The 19050-nt window shown below is 48.4% G+C and overlaps 10 protein-coding genes across 10 annotated transcripts; 8 read left to right on the top strand and 2 right to left on the bottom strand.

The window, feature by feature from the left end:
* Positions 1–650: 650 nt before the first annotated feature.
* Positions 651–2572, top strand: ASPWEDRAFT_27321 (uncharacterized protein; the record flags this gene model as incomplete). Its single annotated transcript, XM_040832982.1, has 9 exons — positions 651–732; positions 786–985; positions 1035–1224; positions 1271–1356; positions 1404–1696; positions 1742–1813; positions 1858–2050; positions 2097–2216; positions 2261–2572. 9 exons carry the CDS (start codon positions 651–653, stop codon positions 2570–2572), a joined length of 1548 nt encoding a protein of 515 aa, XP_040691682.1.
* An 825-nt stretch (positions 2573–3397) lies between these two features.
* ASPWEDRAFT_50951 (uncharacterized protein) lies at positions 3398–4405 on the bottom strand (the record flags this gene model as incomplete). Its single annotated transcript, XM_040837522.1, has 5 exons — positions 3398–3593; positions 3644–3876; positions 3924–4016; positions 4083–4115; positions 4388–4405. The coding sequence occupies 5 exons, from the start codon at positions 4403–4405 to the stop codon at positions 3398–3400; spliced, it is 573 nt and encodes a 190-aa protein (XP_040691681.1).
* A 1996-nt stretch (positions 4406–6401) lies between these two features.
* ASPWEDRAFT_50950 (uncharacterized protein) lies at positions 6402–7619 on the top strand (the record flags this gene model as incomplete). Its single annotated transcript, XM_040837521.1, has 3 exons — positions 6402–6612; positions 6666–7116; positions 7187–7619. The coding sequence occupies 3 exons, from the start codon at positions 6402–6404 to the stop codon at positions 7617–7619; spliced, it is 1095 nt and encodes a 364-aa protein (XP_040691680.1).
* A 1094-nt stretch (positions 7620–8713) lies between these two features.
* Positions 8714–10134, top strand: ASPWEDRAFT_39702 (alkene reductase). Its single transcript, XM_040835162.1, has one exon. It carries the CDS (start codon positions 8851–8853, stop codon positions 9952–9954), a length of 1104 nt encoding a protein of 367 aa, XP_040691679.1. The 5' UTR covers positions 8714–8850; the 3' UTR covers positions 9955–10134.
* A 286-nt stretch (positions 10135–10420) lies between these two features.
* ASPWEDRAFT_27317 (chitin binding peritrophin-A domain-containing protein) lies at positions 10421–10765 on the top strand (the record flags this gene model as incomplete). Its single annotated transcript, XM_040832981.1, has 1 exon — positions 10421–10765. One exon carries the CDS (start codon positions 10421–10423, stop codon positions 10763–10765), a length of 345 nt encoding a protein of 114 aa, XP_040691678.1.
* Positions 10766–11056: 291 nt separating this feature from the next.
* ASPWEDRAFT_68099 (amidohydrolase family protein) lies at positions 11057–12391 on the top strand. The gene is made up of 2 exons (XM_040838947.1): positions 11057–11184; positions 11231–12391. Exons 1-2 carry the CDS (start codon positions 11083–11085, stop codon positions 12080–12082), a joined length of 954 nt encoding a protein of 317 aa, XP_040691677.1. The 5' UTR covers positions 11057–11082; the 3' UTR covers positions 12083–12391.
* A 1169-nt stretch (positions 12392–13560) lies between these two features.
* gprI (putative cAMP receptor (Car4)) lies at positions 13561–14854 on the top strand (the record flags this gene model as incomplete). Its single annotated transcript, XM_040839405.1, has 5 exons — positions 13561–13817; positions 13881–14082; positions 14133–14197; positions 14241–14775; positions 14824–14854. 5 exons carry the CDS (start codon positions 13561–13563, stop codon positions 14836–14838), a joined length of 1074 nt encoding a protein of 357 aa, XP_040691676.1. The 3' UTR covers positions 14839–14854.
* Positions 14855–14918: 64 nt separating this feature from the next.
* ASPWEDRAFT_182780 (uncharacterized protein) lies at positions 14919–15620 on the top strand. The gene has a single exon (XM_040831948.1). It carries the CDS (start codon positions 14970–14972, stop codon positions 15462–15464), a length of 495 nt encoding a protein of 164 aa, XP_040691675.1. The 5' UTR covers positions 14919–14969; the 3' UTR covers positions 15465–15620.
* On the top strand, positions 15505–16612 carry ASPWEDRAFT_473316 (fungal specific transcription factor domain-containing protein). The gene has a single exon (XM_040836946.1). It carries the CDS (start codon positions 15603–15605, stop codon positions 16440–16442), a length of 840 nt encoding a protein of 279 aa, XP_040691674.1. The 5' UTR covers positions 15505–15602; the 3' UTR covers positions 16443–16612.
* A 153-nt stretch (positions 16613–16765) lies between these two features.
* On the bottom strand, positions 16766–18836 carry ASPWEDRAFT_39699 (putative integral membrane protein (Pth11)). Its single transcript, XM_040835161.1, has 6 exons — positions 18373–18836; positions 18272–18328; positions 18162–18229; positions 17736–18115; positions 17595–17690; positions 16766–17550 (listed from the first exon to the last, which is right to left on the bottom strand). Exons 1-6 carry the CDS (start codon positions 18551–18553, stop codon positions 17199–17201), a joined length of 1134 nt encoding a protein of 377 aa, XP_040691673.1. The 5' UTR covers positions 18554–18836; the 3' UTR covers positions 16766–17198.
* Positions 18837–19050: the final 214 nt, after the last annotated feature.

Here is a 19050-nt window from a genome sequence, read left to right as displayed (position 1 = left end):
CCGAGATTATAATACAGAGACAACATACAGGGATGATGTAGCCGTTGCATATTCTAGAATAAGTCGGTCCAATTCCATGTACATCATCGGTATTCCGAGTGAGACATTAAACCAGGTGACACTTGCCCCTGGCGATGAACTCAGGACCGTGCTTTAATTACATCATACATACAATCGAGTCAACCGGATTTCCCCTGAAAACATGGGGTTGGTCCACCGTCCCCGGACCCCAGACTAAATTCCCCCTTTGGGTAATTCTGGCGACTCGGCCATGAGACCGCGATCCATGGTTGCAAATGATTAGCCGCCGGATCAGATGCGATGGTATCAGGCCACTAGAGTTGGTCCATGTTTAGCTGGACGTCGATGAGGCATTTTGGACCAATCCTCGCTTCGGGTATCTACTATTCTGTAAGTATCCTAAGGAAAAGGCAATATCCGGCGACCTTGCGGGGATACAGTCCGTGTAGAGCCCTGTTTTGGCTGTTTTGTACAGGGAAAACTACCGACTGACAGAATGGAGAAAATCGGGAGAAGCCGTCATCGTCCCGAGAGATAGCCATATCTTCTCGCATTCGGACTGGTGTCTAGTCTTCATATCCAGTTCAATATTTTGTCTTTGTTACTCTTATTGTAACAGCCCATTCACCATGAAGTTCGATATCTTCGGGAGAGGGCGCACATTGCGTATGGCAGTGACCTTTACCTGTGAAATCTCTTTTATCTTCTTTGGTGCGTCCTGATGATCTATCTCTGATATACAGCCTGAGTACTGACTGGTACAGGCTATGATCAAGGACTCTTCGGCGGAATCATCGGCAATGAAAACTTCCTCCAGGCCGTTGGCAACCCTGGCGACAGTGTCACAGGTATCATGCTCAGTATCTACAATCTGGGCTGCTGTGCTGGATGTCTCTTGAATTTCCTATATGGCGATTACTTTGGTCGACGAAGAGTGATGTGGATTGCCATGGCATGGATTCTGGTACTACCGCCTTTTTCTCGTGGATGAATAAATACTAAAGTGTGTCCAGGTCGGTGCTGCATTGCAGACGTCATGCTTCAGTCTGGCACATCTGATGGTTGGACGATTCATCTGTGGCATTGGGACGGGCATCGAGACGTCGACTGTTCCCATGTACCAGGCGGAGATGTGCGAGGCATCCAAGAGAGGTCGTCTGGTCTGTTCAGAAGTTATTTTCATCGGACTGGGACTTGTCGTTTGTAAGTATCACGATTGAAACCCTACTCCGTTACTGACATTGGGCAGCATACTTCTTTGATTATGGCATGAGCAGCGTCGACGGATCTCTTTCATGGAGACTGCCGGTTGGATGCCAAATGATCTTTGCTTTGGTAGGTTGAATCTATCATAATATCAGACCTGTTGCTAACCGGCCTAGATCGTGATAGCCATGGTGTTTGGTCTGCCAGAATCCCCTCGGTACCTATACAGCAAAGGTCGAAACGATGAAGCAATCCGAGTACTCTGCGATGTTTACGACAAGGAGGTCGACGACGAGAAAATCCTGCGAGAACAAACGGACATCCTGGATGCTCTGCAGCTGGAAACCAATGCGAACGAATATTCGTTTCGGAAGATCTTCAAGAAGGACGAGGTGCAAACCGGCAAGCGCGTTCTTCTTGCGTATGGAATGCAGTTTATGAACCAGGCTGGAGGCATCAATCTTGTCGTGTTTGTCTCTCTATCATGTCTGCTTGATGCGTGCTGATCTCTCAGGTACTATGTTCCTACTGTGTTGGAAAACAATGTCGGCTTGACTCGAGATCTATCGTTGATCCTCAGTGGATGGTATGTCTGCATCCTATTAACTGACCTCAATGCTAATCCTGCAGCATCCAATGCATGTTCTTCCTCGGTGCCTTTGTCCCGTCCTTCTTCGTCGACCGTCTAGGACGCCGTAAGCCCATGATGTGGGGATCCTTTGGCCTGGGGATTTCGATGATGATGATTTCTATCCTGCTCAGCTTCAAGGGAACATCGATTGAGCATCCAGCAGCCTCTGCCAGTGTGGCCTTTTTCTTCACCGTTTGTCTTCCATTCCGTCCTATTCGATCGCATCTGACTTGAACAGTTCACCCTCATCTACAGTGCATCTGCGAGTGCCATTCCTTGGTGCTACGTGCCTGAGATCCTGCCTCTACATGCTCGTGCAAAGGGAACTGCAATTGGTGTCTCGTCCAACTGGCTTTGGGTATGTATCTCCAATCCATATATGATACCTCGCTAACCATTCAGAACTTTGTCATTGTCATGATCACACCCGTCATCATCAGCCGACTGCAGTGGAAAGCCTACCTCATCTTCATGTGCACCAATCTCGCCTTCGTGCCACTCGTTTACTTCTGCTACCCCGAGACATCCAACTTGACCCTGGAAGAGATCGACCTGCTGTATCGTGAACACGGTACATCAGCACGCATTGTCGCTGACCGATACCAGAAGGGAATCAAGGCCAGACGGAACGGTGTTGTGGAGGTGGATATTGAACGCAAGGCTGTCGAGGGAGTCCAACCTGAGGTTTTCCACGATGAGGGTAAATCGATATAAAGAGACACTGGAACCGCCGAATAAACTGTTGTTTGATATTTCACGGACATGAGGGACGACATGATGATTACTTGGGAATAGATATCCAGTGCTATATTTCTATTTATTCATTCTAGCAAGCCATGATGACCCAGAAGTATTATAGAGCATAGAAAAGAATATACCGGCGGAGTAATGCTTTTAATTCTCTGTTATAGTCCATTGCAACTAATTCTGTGGCCTTCAAATCCAGTATACGAATACCATTGCCATTTCTCCGTGGTTGATGCCGGATTTAGCCATCACATCCCGCGCAACAGATCCTTGTTCAGAAAGTGTTGGATCGCTTGTCTCCCCCCGAAATCGCATTTTCCATTTGCTGACGAAATGCAAAGCATAACATCCTAGCCCAGACGACTGATGATATCGCAATCTTGCTTGAATATTTTCCATTCCATACACGTGACACTTGTGCGGTCGCGATCGCGATGCTGTCAATGTTCTGATTGGTCAATAGAGTTTATGCCTCAGGCATGAGTTCTCAGCTGTACAAGAAAAAGGTATTCATCAAGCTAGCTCATTGTAATTAATAGACTTATAGTGTAGACTAATGGATTGGTGTTGATAATAGTTGAGAAAGTTATCATCTGAGTAGTGATGCTATGGAAATGCAATGGTCGAACTTCACAAATATATATTCCGCTGATGCCAGTGGTATCATGCCACCACTATTTTACGAGTCAATCTTGTAAAACCAAACTATCTAGTATTCTGGAAATGAACCATTTACTAAACCTCGGCCAATCACAAGCCCAATTTCTTGGCAATTTCAAAACCCTCTGCCAATTATACCACACGGGCATCAATCGCATAGCCTTCCCCATCCAGCCTTTTCAACTCCGTACATAATGAAGTCAGCGGCACTGAGAAGCACTCGATAAACTCGCTGTCCTCAAGCTGTGGCTTGGGATTCTGGTTGTCAGGGTGGGACATGTCGACGTGAATATAGACCAGGTTGAAATTGGTGTTGCAGAAGCCGGATCTGCCAAGTCAGTCATTATTCCAGACATCAGACGACACGCACCATTGTACATGATGGTGCTGGTCTGCTGTGCCACGCCAACATAGCCCGTTTCCTCTTTGAGCTCGCGTACCGCACAATCCTCGACGGTCTCTCCCGCATCTATCATTCCAGCAGGAATCTCAATTACTTCTTTATCAATAGAGGGGCGATATTGCTTTTCAAGCAGGAGTTCAGGGCCCGTTGCCTTATTGAGTATTGTGACTATTCCGACGCCATCGACCAGGGAGTCTGCTGGTCTTGTCTGCCCGAAGTTACTATTTGCGTTTTTCCTAAATAGAATTCATTTACCTGGCGCCCTGCCGATTCCCACGTTCTCTCGACCCCGTTGGGATCGGAAAATGTAGTTTTGACCAGTCTTTTCCATCTCGCTTCGGCGGGGTCCTATAATCGTTGCACGCATCGGATCAGTCATGCTGATCATCGGTGTGTTGATATGATGTCACATACCAATGGACCGCGTGCGACAACTCGAGAGTTGAGCTGTGGCATGGTTTCGCCAGGCAAATGATGTCTGAAGTGCAGGTAGTGAGTATGTCTGATAGTAGAGCTTCTACGGTAGTCCTGGTGCCTTTGATGACGCTGCACGATGAAAATGGAAGCTAATGTTGCTTCGAAGCAGGTGGAAGCTTTGGAAAAGCGGAGCAAAGTCACCTGGATTTGATAAATCGCCCACCATCTGCAAGGATCTTTCGACTTGTTTGTATACCACGATAACCACGATAACCACGATAACCACGATCAGCCGGATATGCCACCACGGGGGAGCTCATTGCCGAATGATATGTTATGATGAACGCCGGCAACACCACCGCCATTGCCTTGACTACTATTCTTTCCCCCAAACCCAACTGCTTGGTTTGTCGATAGGAGGGGGTTGTCCGTGCCTTGGATCTAAAGGACTGGTTATCATCGATATACCTCGGAGTTGATCTGGGAGGATTGGCGCAGACAAAAACATTCACCTGTTCGCCTGGAGACATGCCTAACATTATTGGACGCAGGGACCTTATGATAATAAAAGATTGACATGATTCATCATATCTAAAAGAGAGGAGCTCGAACCTGACCAGCAACCTCAGTCCGCCTATAGCGAAGTGATCGGCTACTCCCAGTGGTATCTTAACCAACCATTTTAACGATAAAGACAGCAGTACCTGATCAGTGCTTTCAACTTGTTTCGCACCACTTCGCCCGATCTGGTACAAACTACTATGTAGGCACTTTTTGACCCCTCCCCGAGATTCAATCGGGCAATATTATATACTGGCAATGGTTGACCTCCACCCCATAAGGCCTAGGAACTCCTAGCCCCTCAATGTTTAACCGGTGCTGTTCACCATTGACCGCTAGCACCTGCACGGGTTCGAGCGCAGGCGTGGAGATGGCAGCGAAGATCCGTCCGCCCATCTCCGCAACGGACAGACCAGATCCACCTTCCGGGAGCCGTGTCTCAGACTCTCGGTGCCAACGAAGAGGATGGTTGTTTCTTTCACATGACTGGCCGTCCTTCGAAGGATCGAGACTATCCACACTAGTGGAATCTTTTTTACGAATAATGTGCGCCACGAGTGGCAATGTCTCCTAAATGCAACCCATTGTTCTATCATCTTTCTTCGCGTCGTGTAAGAAAAGTTTATTCGCAAATCGATATATTATACAGCCAAGACATTTCTCCATGCCTTACGGAATCACTGATTTTCGATATAGCAAAAAGGGGCAAGGCTGGAGTGACGAGTATCTGCAACCCCTGTATATCATTTTTATGGACTGCGTGGTAAGGTCTGGACAATGCCTTGTTTATTGAGGAATGATATGCATGGCTGGGGATACTTGATGAAGAGCACACATAGACAAGATAATCCATTCTATCCCAATAGCAAGATGATTGAATTATTATCAGATTTATCATCTTCAATACCCCGTAGTTCTATTGATTTGGCTCAGATGCTGCCGTGCAAAGCATCTTGAATACTGCTGGATCCACCCTTGGCGTGAGACCCTGTCCCATGGAAATGGGTAGGCAAAAAGAGGCATTGCGAGCATATTTGAGTTTCGAGGATTGAATATATTCTTCCGTCCAACTCCATATTCCCATTTCATGGTGAAAGCCGACTTTGCAGAGTAACTACCGAACGATCGTCACAGGAGGATGTGGCGATCCACCTTGGTTAACGCTGCTGTTTCACAACGTCCCTCCTTATGCCTCGGCCTCTACTTGCTCGAATATCCTAACTGGGGCAAGGGTGTGGCCCTGGCCCACATGGTCCAATACAAATCGTTGTAAGAAACAATGCCCGTTCCCCGATCTTTGACATCGAATTAAAATAGAGCATAAACCCCACCAATCTCACCAAAACAATCGGATTGTAATTTTGTTTCCTGTGTGGGCCCCGCCTCTTCTCTTCTTGGCCGGCGCAAACAAGCTTATGCATGTCCCCACCACAGGCGCGACATTAAGCTGGTGCTGTATTATGCCGTATTAAGACCCGCAGACCACCCCATCCAGCCAGGGGTGTCGCAGTGTTTTATTTTAAAATAATTTGCTAATAGTTACGGATGTCTTCGACAATCCTGAATTCTGGGTTTTGGCCCCCCCGAGCACTGCTGTCCGGGCCATTTATCGGTCCAACTCCAGATACGGAAGGGCGAATCCGAATCTCATCTATTCAAGGCAGGGAAAAATGACTCCAGTAATAACCTGGAGATTTCCCGGTTCTGTTATCTTCTTTTCATTTTCTCATTTGAGTTCCCATACTGTTTTTCACCATGAGTGCGGAGGAGCACTCGCAAGCCTTTCTAAATGAGACAAAACAACCACTGGTTGTTGGCATTGCAGTGCTTTTTATCACACTGGACACTGTGTGTGTTGCTCTGAGATTTCTGTCGAAATACATTGGGCGTCTGCGCATGGGATTGGATGATGTTTTGATTGTCTTGGGTCTAATAATATGCGCGGGGGAAGTGACCTGCACACTCCGTATGTTAGGTCTTGGGTCTCTTTCTATTTCCGCCAAAACTAACCTCGAAAAGTCGATGTACGATATGGCGGAGTTGGGCTCCATGAGGCACGAGTCAAGCAGATCGATCCAGACATGATGATAACCTGGGGGAAATTCCTGATCATCATTCCCATCTTTTATTTCTCCACAGTCGTGCCACCGAAATTGGTGCTGCTTCACCTCTATTTGAGCATCTTTACAGACAATACCCTTCGAAAGGTCTGCTGGGCAACGGTCGCCGTGGTTATTGCGAACTGGATTGCGGTGTTTATCACCGGCTTCCTGGCCTGCATACCAATCAGTTACTTCTGGACTGGAGTGGGGCATTGCATCGATACGAATAGCTACTTGCGCTGGGGTGGATTTGCCAATATCCTCACCGACGTGGTCATGCTCATTCTACCAATGCCGGTTGTCTGGAGTTTACATACCTCGACACGCCTGAAGATCGGTATTCTGACGACATTTCTACTGGGTAGCATGTGAGTGCCCCTGTCTAACTGATCCTTTCTGCTATTGTTGCATGGGAAACTAATCAATGCCATAAAAAAGGGGTCTGATCGCTGCAATCGTTCGATTTATTGAATTCTACATCACCGATTCTGGGGGCGATGTCACCTGGAATGCCAGCAACCTGGAGATCTGGGCGACTATCGAAGGAGGCATTTATATGATCGCCGCCTGTCTGCCGACCTATCGCCCTTTGCTGCGATATATTTCCCGCCGTGCCCGTGGAGAAAGCCAGGAGGCCAGCACCGGCAAATATTATGCGGGCGGTTCTGCTGCGTTTGGCGGAACAGCCAAGAGTGACAACCGGGTTCAGGGTCCCCTGAAACGAGTATCCTTGAAGTACTCTCAAATGAATGACTCGATGGACGAAGAGGAGGATGCAGTGAGACTGGTGAATATGAGGCATCAGCGATCTGAGCGATCCGATATTGCGCCGGGGACAATTGTTGTTGACCAGGAGTTTACTGTGCACTGAGATGGACTAGTAATGGTTGTATGATGAGTTCTTTCTATGATATCCATGTATTAATATTCTTTTCTTGGCCTTTTTACCCAAAAAAGCTTTGATCTGTCCGCCAAAGGACAGTTGTCATTTCATCATTCGGGACTCATATATTGTTTTAAAGAAGTGGACTATCTAGACCTGATTCATGGCCCTATATCAAGCTAGGAGCGCTGGTGTCGTGCATCAACAGAGATGCTGCCAGATATACCTTATTGACGGAAAGATGACGATGAACAGCTGTCAACTGCTAGGTTGGTTCCATTATCACCGAAGATTTGCAAGGAACTTCCAGTGACTCAACTGTCTGAGAGTCCAAATATGGTTATCTTCGCCCCAGGTTACATGGTAACATTTCACACTGTACACTCATTTGTACAGTCTTTCATTCGCCGGGATAATTTATCCATTCTTATATTATGGCCATTCAGATCCTGCTCAAGGATACTTATGGAACGGAGCAGCAAACGACTGATTGGGTCAACTGGGTGAGTGATGTATATTCTCATCTGCATGTTGCAGAAATTGGAGAGGAAATAGCATGTTATACCCATACTATGGCCCTGAAGACATCCGATAGTCTCCACCGGGACGTTTGATAGGTTCCTTTCCATCGGAACATCTGACAGGCATGACATGCATTGTACTTTATTCAGCCCTCGGAGAATGCTTTGGAAATCATCGATTCGTATATCCCGATCACGCTATGCAGGGTCTGTGAATCATTCTCGCACGAGTTGGCCATAGTGGGTCGGGGTCTGCCTCGGGATCTGTCCATCTATCCCAGACTATCCGAGGGCGCCGGGCGGGGCGGAAGATGCAGGGAGTTTCAAGCCACAGGTTTGCTTCAGCATTTGGACTGGGGATAGTTAAATCTTATGAGGAGGATCTACACTTCATGTCCATACAAGAGCAATGAACCAAGGCAAATGATTTGTTGTTGACTTGTTGCCACCGAACAGTTCGGCCCGAACTGCAGCCTGGACTCGACACCGAATTAGTAATCATTACGTTGATTCCCCAATTTCCTCCGATTCTGCGATGAGATTGGGTTTCGGCAGCCGTTCCCCTTGTGGTGGACCCCGGTAACTGTCGGACCGGATTGGAAATCAAAAAAGACAGAAAGTTATTAAAGGACATTGTCTCTATCGTTGCTCCATCATCAACAATCTCATTCCATTCAAGATATCTACATCACATCACCATGGCAAACCTCTCCAGCCCTCTCCGCGTTGGCCGCGTGGAGCTTTCCCACCGCATGGTCCTCGCACCTCTGACACGATTTCGCGCCGACGATGACCATGTGCCTCTGCCCCTCATGAAGGAATACTACTCCCAACGGGCCTCGGAGCCTGGCACGCTGCTCATCACCGAAGCTACATTTATTGCACCCCAGGCAGGAGGATACCCCAACGTCCCGATGATCCACACTCCCGCCCAGATTGCCGGCTGGAAAGAAGTCACCGATGCTGTCCACGCCAAGGGATCCTACATTTACTTGCAATTATGGGCATTGGGCCGAGTCGCCAACCCAACCGTCCTTTCCTCTGAGGGCGGATTCGACGTCGTGTCCAGCAGTGCCACTCCAGCTGGCCCAGATGCGTCCACCCCGCGGGCCCTCGACGAGAAAGAGATCCAAGCGTACATCAGCGAGTATGCCCAGGCAGCACGCAATGCCGTAGCCGCAGGGTTCGATGGCGTGGAGATCCACGCTGCCAACGGCTACCTGATCGACCAATTCACCCAAGACACCTGCAACACCCGCACCGACCGCTGGGGTGGAAGCGTCGAGAACCGAGCACGATTCGCCCTGGAGGTCACCAAGGCTGTCGTGGATGCCGTTGGCCCAGATCGCACCGGAATCCGATTCAGCCCGTGGAGCAACTTCCAAGGAATGCGCATGAAGGACCCTGTTCCCCAGTTCGCATATCTCGCCCAGCAGCTGTCCAAGTTCAGCCTCTCATACGTGCACTTGGTGGAATCGCGCATTTCCGGCAATGCTGACATTGAAGCCACCGACCAGCTCGACTTCTTCTTGGACGCATACAACCGCGCCAGCCCGATCATCTTTGCCGGCGGTTTCAAGCCAGACTCTGCATCGGAGGCAGTCAAGAGCAGGTACGCTGCATACGACGCCGTCATCGCCTTTGGCAGACTGTTTATCTCGAACCCTGATCTGCCTTTCCGGGTCAAGTCGGGGCTTCCACTCACTCCCTACGACCGGGACAGCTTCTATCTCGCCAAAAACCCCAAGGGATACACCGATTACGAGTTTAGCCCCGAGTTCAGTGCTAAGGCGGCAGCTTGATTGTTGTGAATATGAGATAAACCGGGATTTTTGTAATTAGACTGCATTCACTTTTGGCTCTTCAATTACTACCTTGACTATGATAATTGGCATATCGAGGTGCAGATCTAAGTCTTTAAACGTCATATCTAGGCAATGTAAGCCAATTGGAAGTACATAACTGAAAAAAAAAAAAAAAAAAAAAAAAAAACTAAAACTCTGCTTGATACATGGATGCCATCAAGCTATTACTGCCGATCTGATCTCGAGAATGCTGATCAGGATGATCAGGTTGTAAGCGAGCTGACAAGCGGTTATCATTGGCCACTATGGCCATTGCTTTTTCTGCGATCCATCAACTATGCGATCGTGCATGCCAGACAGTCGGAATAACTCCATTGACCGAAATCGACTATTAACAGGGACCTTGCTGTCCTTTCCAGCCTTGAAACCTTCGAAACTCCTACTTCGTTCCCTTCCCTCAATCATGCGCTTCTACTATTTCCTCACCCTGGGACTCGGATCCCTTCCTCTCTTTGTCAATGCCCGTCAGGACGACAGTGTTGACCACGATGATGACCCTGATGACAGTCATAGTTCAGGTATACCAGGCGGTGATATTGGTTACGAAGAATGCAGCAAATACAGCACGCCTGAAGTCACGAATGTCCCATACCCCGGCGACTGCAGCAAGTACATCAAGTGTGATTTTGGATTTGGCCTTGTTTTTACCGGAATTTCCACTGTCCACATCTGCGATGCGCCGCTTCATTTCAGTCCAGTGATTCAGACCTGTGTCTGGCCAGAGAATGCAGGCTGCGAGAGTGATTAGGCACCATGGTTATGCCGGGTAAATCGTTGCGATATTGGCTGATGTTAGACTATTGTTGTGGTGATAAGATGGAATATGTATTAGTGTTCTAATGATCTGTCATTTCCGTTTTTGGAAATATATGATGATTCTCTTGGTAGACATAAAACACCAAGTATTTTCCCGATCGGCATCCAACCTCCAGGCGGAGATACGATCCACTTATAAACAAGGAGATCGCGGAAAAACGGACCAGTTCACCGACCCGGAAAGCGGGGGTCTTTCAGCTGAAGAGGGGTAATTTCCCAGCTGAAGCTGAAGCTTTTGCATCACACACCATGGAGAGAATCGATACGCACGCCCACATTGTGCCCGAAGTCTGGCGCCAATGGTGCCTGAAATATGGTCTCCAGCGGCCAGATGGAATGTCTGGCATTCCAGTGAGTTTGATCATACTGCATCGCACCTCTTACTTACATCGTACAGGCATGGAGCCCTGAGAGCCACATTGCGTCGATGGAGGAAAACCGCGTAACACGATCCATTCTCAGCGTCACCTCCCCCGGCACGGCTTTTGGCGACACCGATGAGATCTGTCGCCAGATCACTCGCGAGACCAACGACGCCATTGCAGGGGTCTGTGGCCAGTATCCAGACAAATTCGGGTTCTTCGCATCGCTGCCTCTCCCTGACGTCGACGGTTCGCTGGAGGAAATCGACTACGCCTTGGACACTCTCAAGGCCGATGGCTTCGCCCTCATGACCAACGCCCGGGGTCACTACCTGGGCGATGAGAAGCTCGATGCGGTGTTTGCCAAACTGAACGAGCGCAAGGCCAAGGTCTTCATGCATCCCACGGCCTGCTGCCATCCTGAAAACCCCAAGGGGCCCTGGCCATTGAACAAGTACATGGCGCCGATGATGGAGTATTTCTTCGACACCTCGCGAGTGGTGACCAATCTGCTGCTCAGCGGCACCGTGACCAAGTATCCCAACATCACCTATCTCGTCTCCCACTGCGGTGCGACACTCGCCCCGCTCGTCCAGCGCATCGCTGCATTCTCCGGTGGTGCTTTGCCAGCAGACAAGATCAAGGAGCTTTTCCGCACGCGCTTCTACTTTGATCTCGCCGGATTTCCCTTTCCTGATCTGATCCATGGGTTCTTGAACATGGCTGGTCCAGACCGTCTGCTGTATGGCAGTGACGGCCCGTATACGCCCCCTCCAATGGTTGCAAAGTTGGCGAATGTGATGGATGAAGAGCTTCCTAAGCTCTTTGACGAGGACACCATTCGGCAGATATACTCTGGAAATGCCAAACAGATTCTGAATTTGTGAACGATAGTATATAAAATGCTGCCTGCGTCTGAGTATAAATGATCTAGATAGGAGTAGATATAAAAAGCTAGAAAATCATTCTTGGAGATGCCACCTCTTTTGGTATGAAGGTGTCCTCGGTTCCTATAAATATACACCCAATGGGAATCAATATACGGCGTCTGTTTTGTAGTCTTTCGGCCATTTTTCGGCTATAGCAGTGGCCAGTGGGACCTCCATCTGATCAAATTTCATTTCATGCGATGTTGCCTTATTACTAAGTCCCTGGGCAACTCTTGGGGTCCTCACTGGTGGATAGTCAATCTTGCCCCTATATCCTACCTACATGACTATACTAAAACAGACTAACTTGTACATGTTACACAGCTTATCAATAAAGCAGGGAATAGTCATGAATATCAAGAGATCAAAGCACGTTTGCTTGGATCAAGCCTTAGAGTGAGTCTAGATTCCAACATTGTCAACAACCAAGACTGATGGCGAATGTAATCGAACATTAAAACAACCAGTAAAAAGACAGAGACAGAATAAGCTTTGCTTTAATGTGTGATATATATTGACTGGGAATACACAGCCTCATTGTGGTACTTTGTGCTCCACTTGATGCTCAGATTGGCGATACTCCATGTGAAAGCTTTCCATATCGATATACCCGTTGTATTTTCCTGCTCTGATCCAGGCTTATTCTATGATATACAATGCCGGTTTCATAGATTACTGTAGAAATTCGTCCATCCCTCGAGGTTGCTCTACTCAATCAATTGCATTATCCTATTCTCGCCATCATCATGATTCGATTAGCAATGTTGGATTGAAGACGCAAAGATCGACGAGATTGCGATATGTGACATCGTAAGGGGTGGGTCACCAGATAGCATGTCGTGATTGATCTCGTTTAATAGCCTCGATTGCCTCGTGTGGCTTGAGCCTATGGGCCACCTGGCTACCAATGCCTCGTTTGAGTAGCCGGTAGTGTGATGTGGCTGTTCGTAATAAGATGAAGTATCCAAGCTTTCCGATATTCCCCACTTGGTACCCAACGCAGTGTTGATGCTGATAAGATGCAGGGACTGTACCTTTTCTCCAGGAACAACTGCATTTAAATCCAGTCGATTCCACTGGAATCATGAGCCCTTTATGAGAATACCGACTGTCTGGATATCCCCAGCCAATGATGTCCAGCAGGTGACTCGTACACAATAGCGGCCCCGAATTGCGTGATAATAGTCTGCATTCCACCATCGCGTCCACCATTCACATCTCTTCCTTCACGAACAGCCAGATCAATAAATAATCTTGTCTTAACTCGGCTGGTCCAAAATTATCACGTCATCTATCACCGGACTGGTTCATCCGCACAGACCAGAATCCAAACCTTCATCTCTCGGCTGCACCACCGGAAAGATACATCTCATCCTCTTCTTCCCCATGCTGTCCGACATCCCCATCCATCCCATCCTTATGGTCCGACCCCTACCATGTCGCTGTCGGACGAGCAGCAGCGCACCCTAGCCATCGTCGAGCGGTCCGCCTCGGTGCTCTCCATCCTCGGCGTCCTGACCATCATCCTCACCTTCAGCTTCTCCCGCCACTTTCGCAACCCCATCCAGCGGCTGATCTTCATCAATGCCTTTTACAACCTGTTCGACTTTGCGGCTACCATGATCTCGCTCAGCGGGCCTGACGCGGGGAATCGGTCGGCATTGTGCCAGTTCCAGGGTTTCTGTCTGCAAATGTACGTGCGAGTCGGCTGCGGTTAAACGCCATCACAATCCAACATTGACCAGGAGAACTGCAGGTTTCCACTCGCAGATGTCTTTTGGACACTGGCCACGGCTCTTGATGTCTTTCTGGTGGTCTTCAAACAGTACGATGCAGAGGCATTACGCAAGCTGGAGATGAAATACATTGGCATCATCACGCCTCTGGTGTTCATCCCAGCCCTCACGTTTCTCTTTATCAACACAGAAGACCGAGGGCCCATGTATAGCAGTGTGATTGTAAGTATCTAGAATGAAGATGTCATGATTGACAGTTGCTGATTGTACAGCTGTGGTGCTCAATCTCTCCGAAATGGGTGCTGTTCCGTATACTCTTCTACTACGGACCAATATGGTACGCTGTTCCATCTGTCTATCGTTCTCTTCTGACTCTCCAGGGTTGTCATCGCCATCATCCTCATCCTCTACTTCCTCATCGGCCTCGAGATCTTCAAGCTCAAAGGCAAATTCGAAATGGCCAGCGACAACCGCATCGAGCTGGCCTCGACGATTTCCACGACCAACGTGTCTTTCGACCAGACCGACACCAGCTTCAAAGTGAACGCCTCCAAGCCTCTCCATATCTCTGACTCGCACGATACACACAGATCTTCCCTCCAGCAGCTCACTCCCTCGCAGGCGCCGCCATCTCGCAGCATCACCTTGAAGCTTCCCAAACAGTCGCCCGTGTCGTTCAGACACTACCTTCTCATGCCAGTCATATTCTTCCTCATTCTGCTAGCCACCTGGGTCGCACCGACCATCAACCGTGTTGAGGCCTTTGCTACTCCTGGCCATGAGTCCTATCCATTGCTGCTGGCTGTGGGCGCGATGGGCTCACTGCGTGGCTTCTGGAATGGAGTTCTTTTCATTGCGATTGGGATGAAAGGGTGGAAAAGACAGAAGAGGTTGGAGAAGAAGTTATTTCCCAGGGTGCGTATATAGATCCTTGAACTGGATAGAAATGCTGATTCAATATAGCCAGCAGTTAGATAACGATAGAAATATAAACAACTATAGATATTAAATAGTGCTTAGCATAGCGTGACTAGTTTCCAATCATCGTAAGCCCAGATAACCGCGTGTCATTTTCATCGATGATTTTTCCAAGATAGAATAACAACGCCATGTCGTCTTCGCGCTGGCATCAGATACCCTCAATCAGCCATCCAAACGGAGAAAAATACGCAAAGGCACTTTCAGCTGCTGGGAATGCAAGTGCCGCAAGATCCGATGCGACCAGCCCCGCGTGTGTTTCGTGTCAGCATCGCCAACTGCCATGCGTCAGCCAGCAGTTTGTCGACGACGACAGTGGCTATAGAAAAGTTGGACGGCGAATTGACCATGTTGAAGCTCTTGTTGGAGAGTTGATCAAGCAAAGATCCCGGTCCACAGCTGCCACAATAAACGATGGAAGTATCTCACTTCCCTGGCAGCTATCAACAGGCCACTCACGCAGCAGTTATCTATATTCGATTCTCCCTCGCCCACACGATGCTGCTCTTCTTCTGAGTCGTGCCAAATTCTGCAACAGACCATTCCAGATGTTTGTTTCGACTTCATCGACCGACAGCGAGGCACTCCCACCACCAACCGCCCATCCAGTCCAGTTTGCACGGTAATGAATCCAAATCGCCCTCTGTTTGCAGCAGCTGGACTTTAATCGATCAAACGAGCCAGAGGTGCATTCGAATAAATCGCTTCATGACGCCCGTCACTACATCAATGCAGCCTCGCGCCACATCACCTCACAGGACGGAATGATGGAATCCCTCGACGGACTCGAGACTCTGATGCTCGAGGCACGCTATCATATCCATGCTGGCAATTTGCGACCTGCCTGGCTTCTTTTTCGCCGGGCGCTCGGTATAGCACAGTTGATGTGTCTTCCTCGGGGGGACGGAGACAGCCGTGCAGACTCTCTCTGGTTTTGGCTTGTATACAGCGATCGCTTTCTTTCATTGATGCTAGGCCTTCCATTATCAGTTGATGGTACTCTTACAATTAATTTATATGGTACACCAAGACGCTTAAGCGAGCTGTGGATGGCTTCACGGCAGTACTCCGGTGACGAGTCGACGCGGAATCGTGGCTGCTGGTCGGGAGTCATCTTGATGCCGAATTTCGTGGCGAGAAAAATGTCGTTTCGTTTGTCGGGATTCGCAGCAAACCATTTTCCAAGGAGATCCTCAGAAGTGCTATACTCGTCGGCTGATTCGTTAGCCATTGTCCCATTCAGAAAAAGAATACTCACCCCTGTCCCAGAATGTTTCGCCCCTCTTGTATGCTTCGTCGAGGAAGGCCATGTGCTCCGATTCTGCAAGTGGCATCCCGTACATTCCGCTGGCCCCCATCAGGCCCAATCCCAGACGTGGAATCAGTGGTCCGTTCTTGCCCAATTGGCGCATGGGGGGGGGTGTTTCAAGGTTGGCATAGTGCTGTTTGAGATTGAAAGTGGAGGTGTATGGAATGAGATGGCTGTCCTTATCATGATATGGGAGATCGCTATATATCTTTGGATATCGGGGCTTACGGCGAAATATTCTACATGCAGTTTGAAACCACTGAACCGTAAAGCTATTGTTGTCATGCATTATTGATTCATTCCGCCGTTATCTCCACCTTATCTCCGTCGAAGCATGCATAAACAATTATACTGCCATTTCTACTCCGCGCGGCTACCAATTGGTCGCTGATGATTTCGAGATCCAAGGTCTCCAAGACCATCCGGACCCTCAAACGGCAGATTTGGAAGGTTTGAAAACACGCAGTTCGAACCTTTCAATCGTTGCCGATAGGTCCTGCATGACCTATCTGGGGAAAGACGCTACAATGAATATTGTTCTCCCAGTAACCCCAGCCTTGGATCTTGCATGGCCACGGTCAGACCAGTCTGTAAGCACGGATAAATTAGAAGTGGCTCTGCATGTCTTCTAGAATGTACGAAAGCAAAGAGCAGAGGTTGTGCAACAGGGCAGTCTGGACTCGGGAGAGATAGACCACGTGTCGGAAAATGAGGAACGGGATATGCTCTCTAGATCAATGAATGGTGACAACGGAGTGAATAAATTCCAGAGACCATCCATTGGGGGCAATGATTGATCGAAGGACGAGACACTGGTGCTATGGATATTATTTTTTTGCAGACGTGACCACAAGGTATCATAATCCTCGATTGAAGGCATCCTTGTGATCTTCCAATTATCAGAAAAGGTCTTCGCTCATAGATTAGCAATTAAATACATATAAAAATATTATTGCAAGAGCATGAAAATAAAAGCAATTAGTCCAGTGCACGCAGTGGCCATCAAACATATTAGATCCGTCAATTCATCTCCTGTACGACTGGTAGACCATTATTTCGGATCTTTGTATGTGATCGAATAGTCCGTCGACTTCACGATTCCCAAGTGGTGATCTTCTTCCCTATTTGCAACAGCACGGCTCTTCTCATCGCCCTCGAAATCACGTTCAGACTCGTCAACAGCAGTGGTGGTTGTCGTCTCAGTCTTGAGTGTCGTGAGATGATCCCAGTTACGGAACCTTCGGGCAGGTCTGTCGACAGGATAACCGTTGTTGTGCTCATCCGAGGGTTGCTGGCCATCACTTCTGTCGACGGTGCTGAAGAGGCGTGGGAAGGTCTGGATGAGGAGTGGACGCATGATGGGGAGACAGGAGCAGATGATGCCGACATTGATCTCAACCATGCTAAGAAATCAGTATTATACTTGCAAATATAAGAGTCAACATACCACCATTTCGCTAGTGTCACTTTGAACCATGTAAAGTCAGTGCTTTGCAGGAAGGGCATCATGGTGATGATCCGAACACACGACACGATACAAGCACTAACATCATCAGTCATGAATAGTTATACCAGGAAGGATACTTACAAAGACCCCATGACCAGCACAATCATCAGCAGAAGCTTCTGTCGAAACCTGGTTTGCAGAGACCAGCACAGCCTGATGGGCAGAACCAGCGTCACTACATCAGAGACGACATTAAAAACGGCATTGGCATAGACAAATGCAAGCTGGTCGATGCAGGTCGCGTGGTCCATGAGTGTCATATCCCATTGTGCTGCGATCGGATTACATCCAAACGTAAAGAGGAAGATGCTCAGGATGCTGTATACCGCTACAAAAGCCATGATGGCAAATGTCATTTGCCGGAAGCGTTTCTCGGGGCTGAGTCGGAGGTAGAAGAGCAGAATGGACGTCTTGACAAACCAGACTCCGAGGGCGTAGATGCCTTCTTCTGCAAGGTCGTACTGGCCCATTATTAGTTTGGTTCGATGTATAATGGGCTAATCTCACCTGCTTAAAGGGCTTGAGCTTGTCGGCATACAAGTCCCAGATGTGCACTCCGTATCCATTCTTGATATCTGAAAGGTTAGTCACGTCCAGCAACTGGTCATGATACATACTGAGAATACTGAGAATGGCAAATATCCATGCACAGATCTGTCCCATCACACAACACACTAGAATGTCAATATAGTTCATATATTCTCTCAGGTGGACTTACAATCATCTGAGCTCAGGCCCCTGAGAATAGCCACTCGTGTGTACAACCGTAGCAGCAAGACCACAGTTGCTGTCGAACACAGGGCAATACTAATGGAGTAAATCTCATATTCAGAGCCATCCGGATTGTCAAAGTTGGGAGTCACTCCGGGTGGAGGCGGGGCTGCTGGTGTTTTGCTCATTGCATGGGAATTATAACACAAGAATAGAAGAACTTGATTTACAGGTGCTTTGGAAGTGTTGAACTGTCGGGACGGAGGTTTATATACATTCCGACCATCGACAAAGTACTGTATATTTCCCTTCTGGATGAGTCGATTCAACGAAGGGCACAGAGTGTAGAGAATAGTCTCCCAAAGCATAGCGCAATGACTCGGACCGGAGAATATACTTGGATTCTATGACAAACAGGTTGACACGGCACAGACAGTATAATCTGGATCTGGTAGCCTCATCTCACTAGAGTACGAGTACGCCAGATTGGCCGAGGCTGTTCTATCCGCATATCTTGACGTATCTATTTTGACCATGGCGTCTCCTGTTTCTTGCATGAATGATCGAATGATCAGCAGCGGAGAGTTGCATTGCATGCGCATTAGTCCGGCACAATACTGCGATGCTGGCCATAGCTGACTGAAGCTGAATGCATCTAAAGCAAGGGCCAATGTAACATTTCCTT

This window comes from Aspergillus wentii (assembly GCF_001890725.1).
Source record: "Aspergillus wentii DTO 134E9 unplaced genomic scaffold ASPWEscaffold_3, whole genome shotgun sequence".
Classification (NCBI taxonomy): Eukaryota; Fungi; Ascomycota; class Eurotiomycetes; order Eurotiales; family Aspergillaceae; genus Aspergillus; species Aspergillus wentii.
The sequence above is the reverse complement of the archived record's forward strand: the minus strand, read 5'-3'. Positions and strand labels throughout refer to the sequence as shown.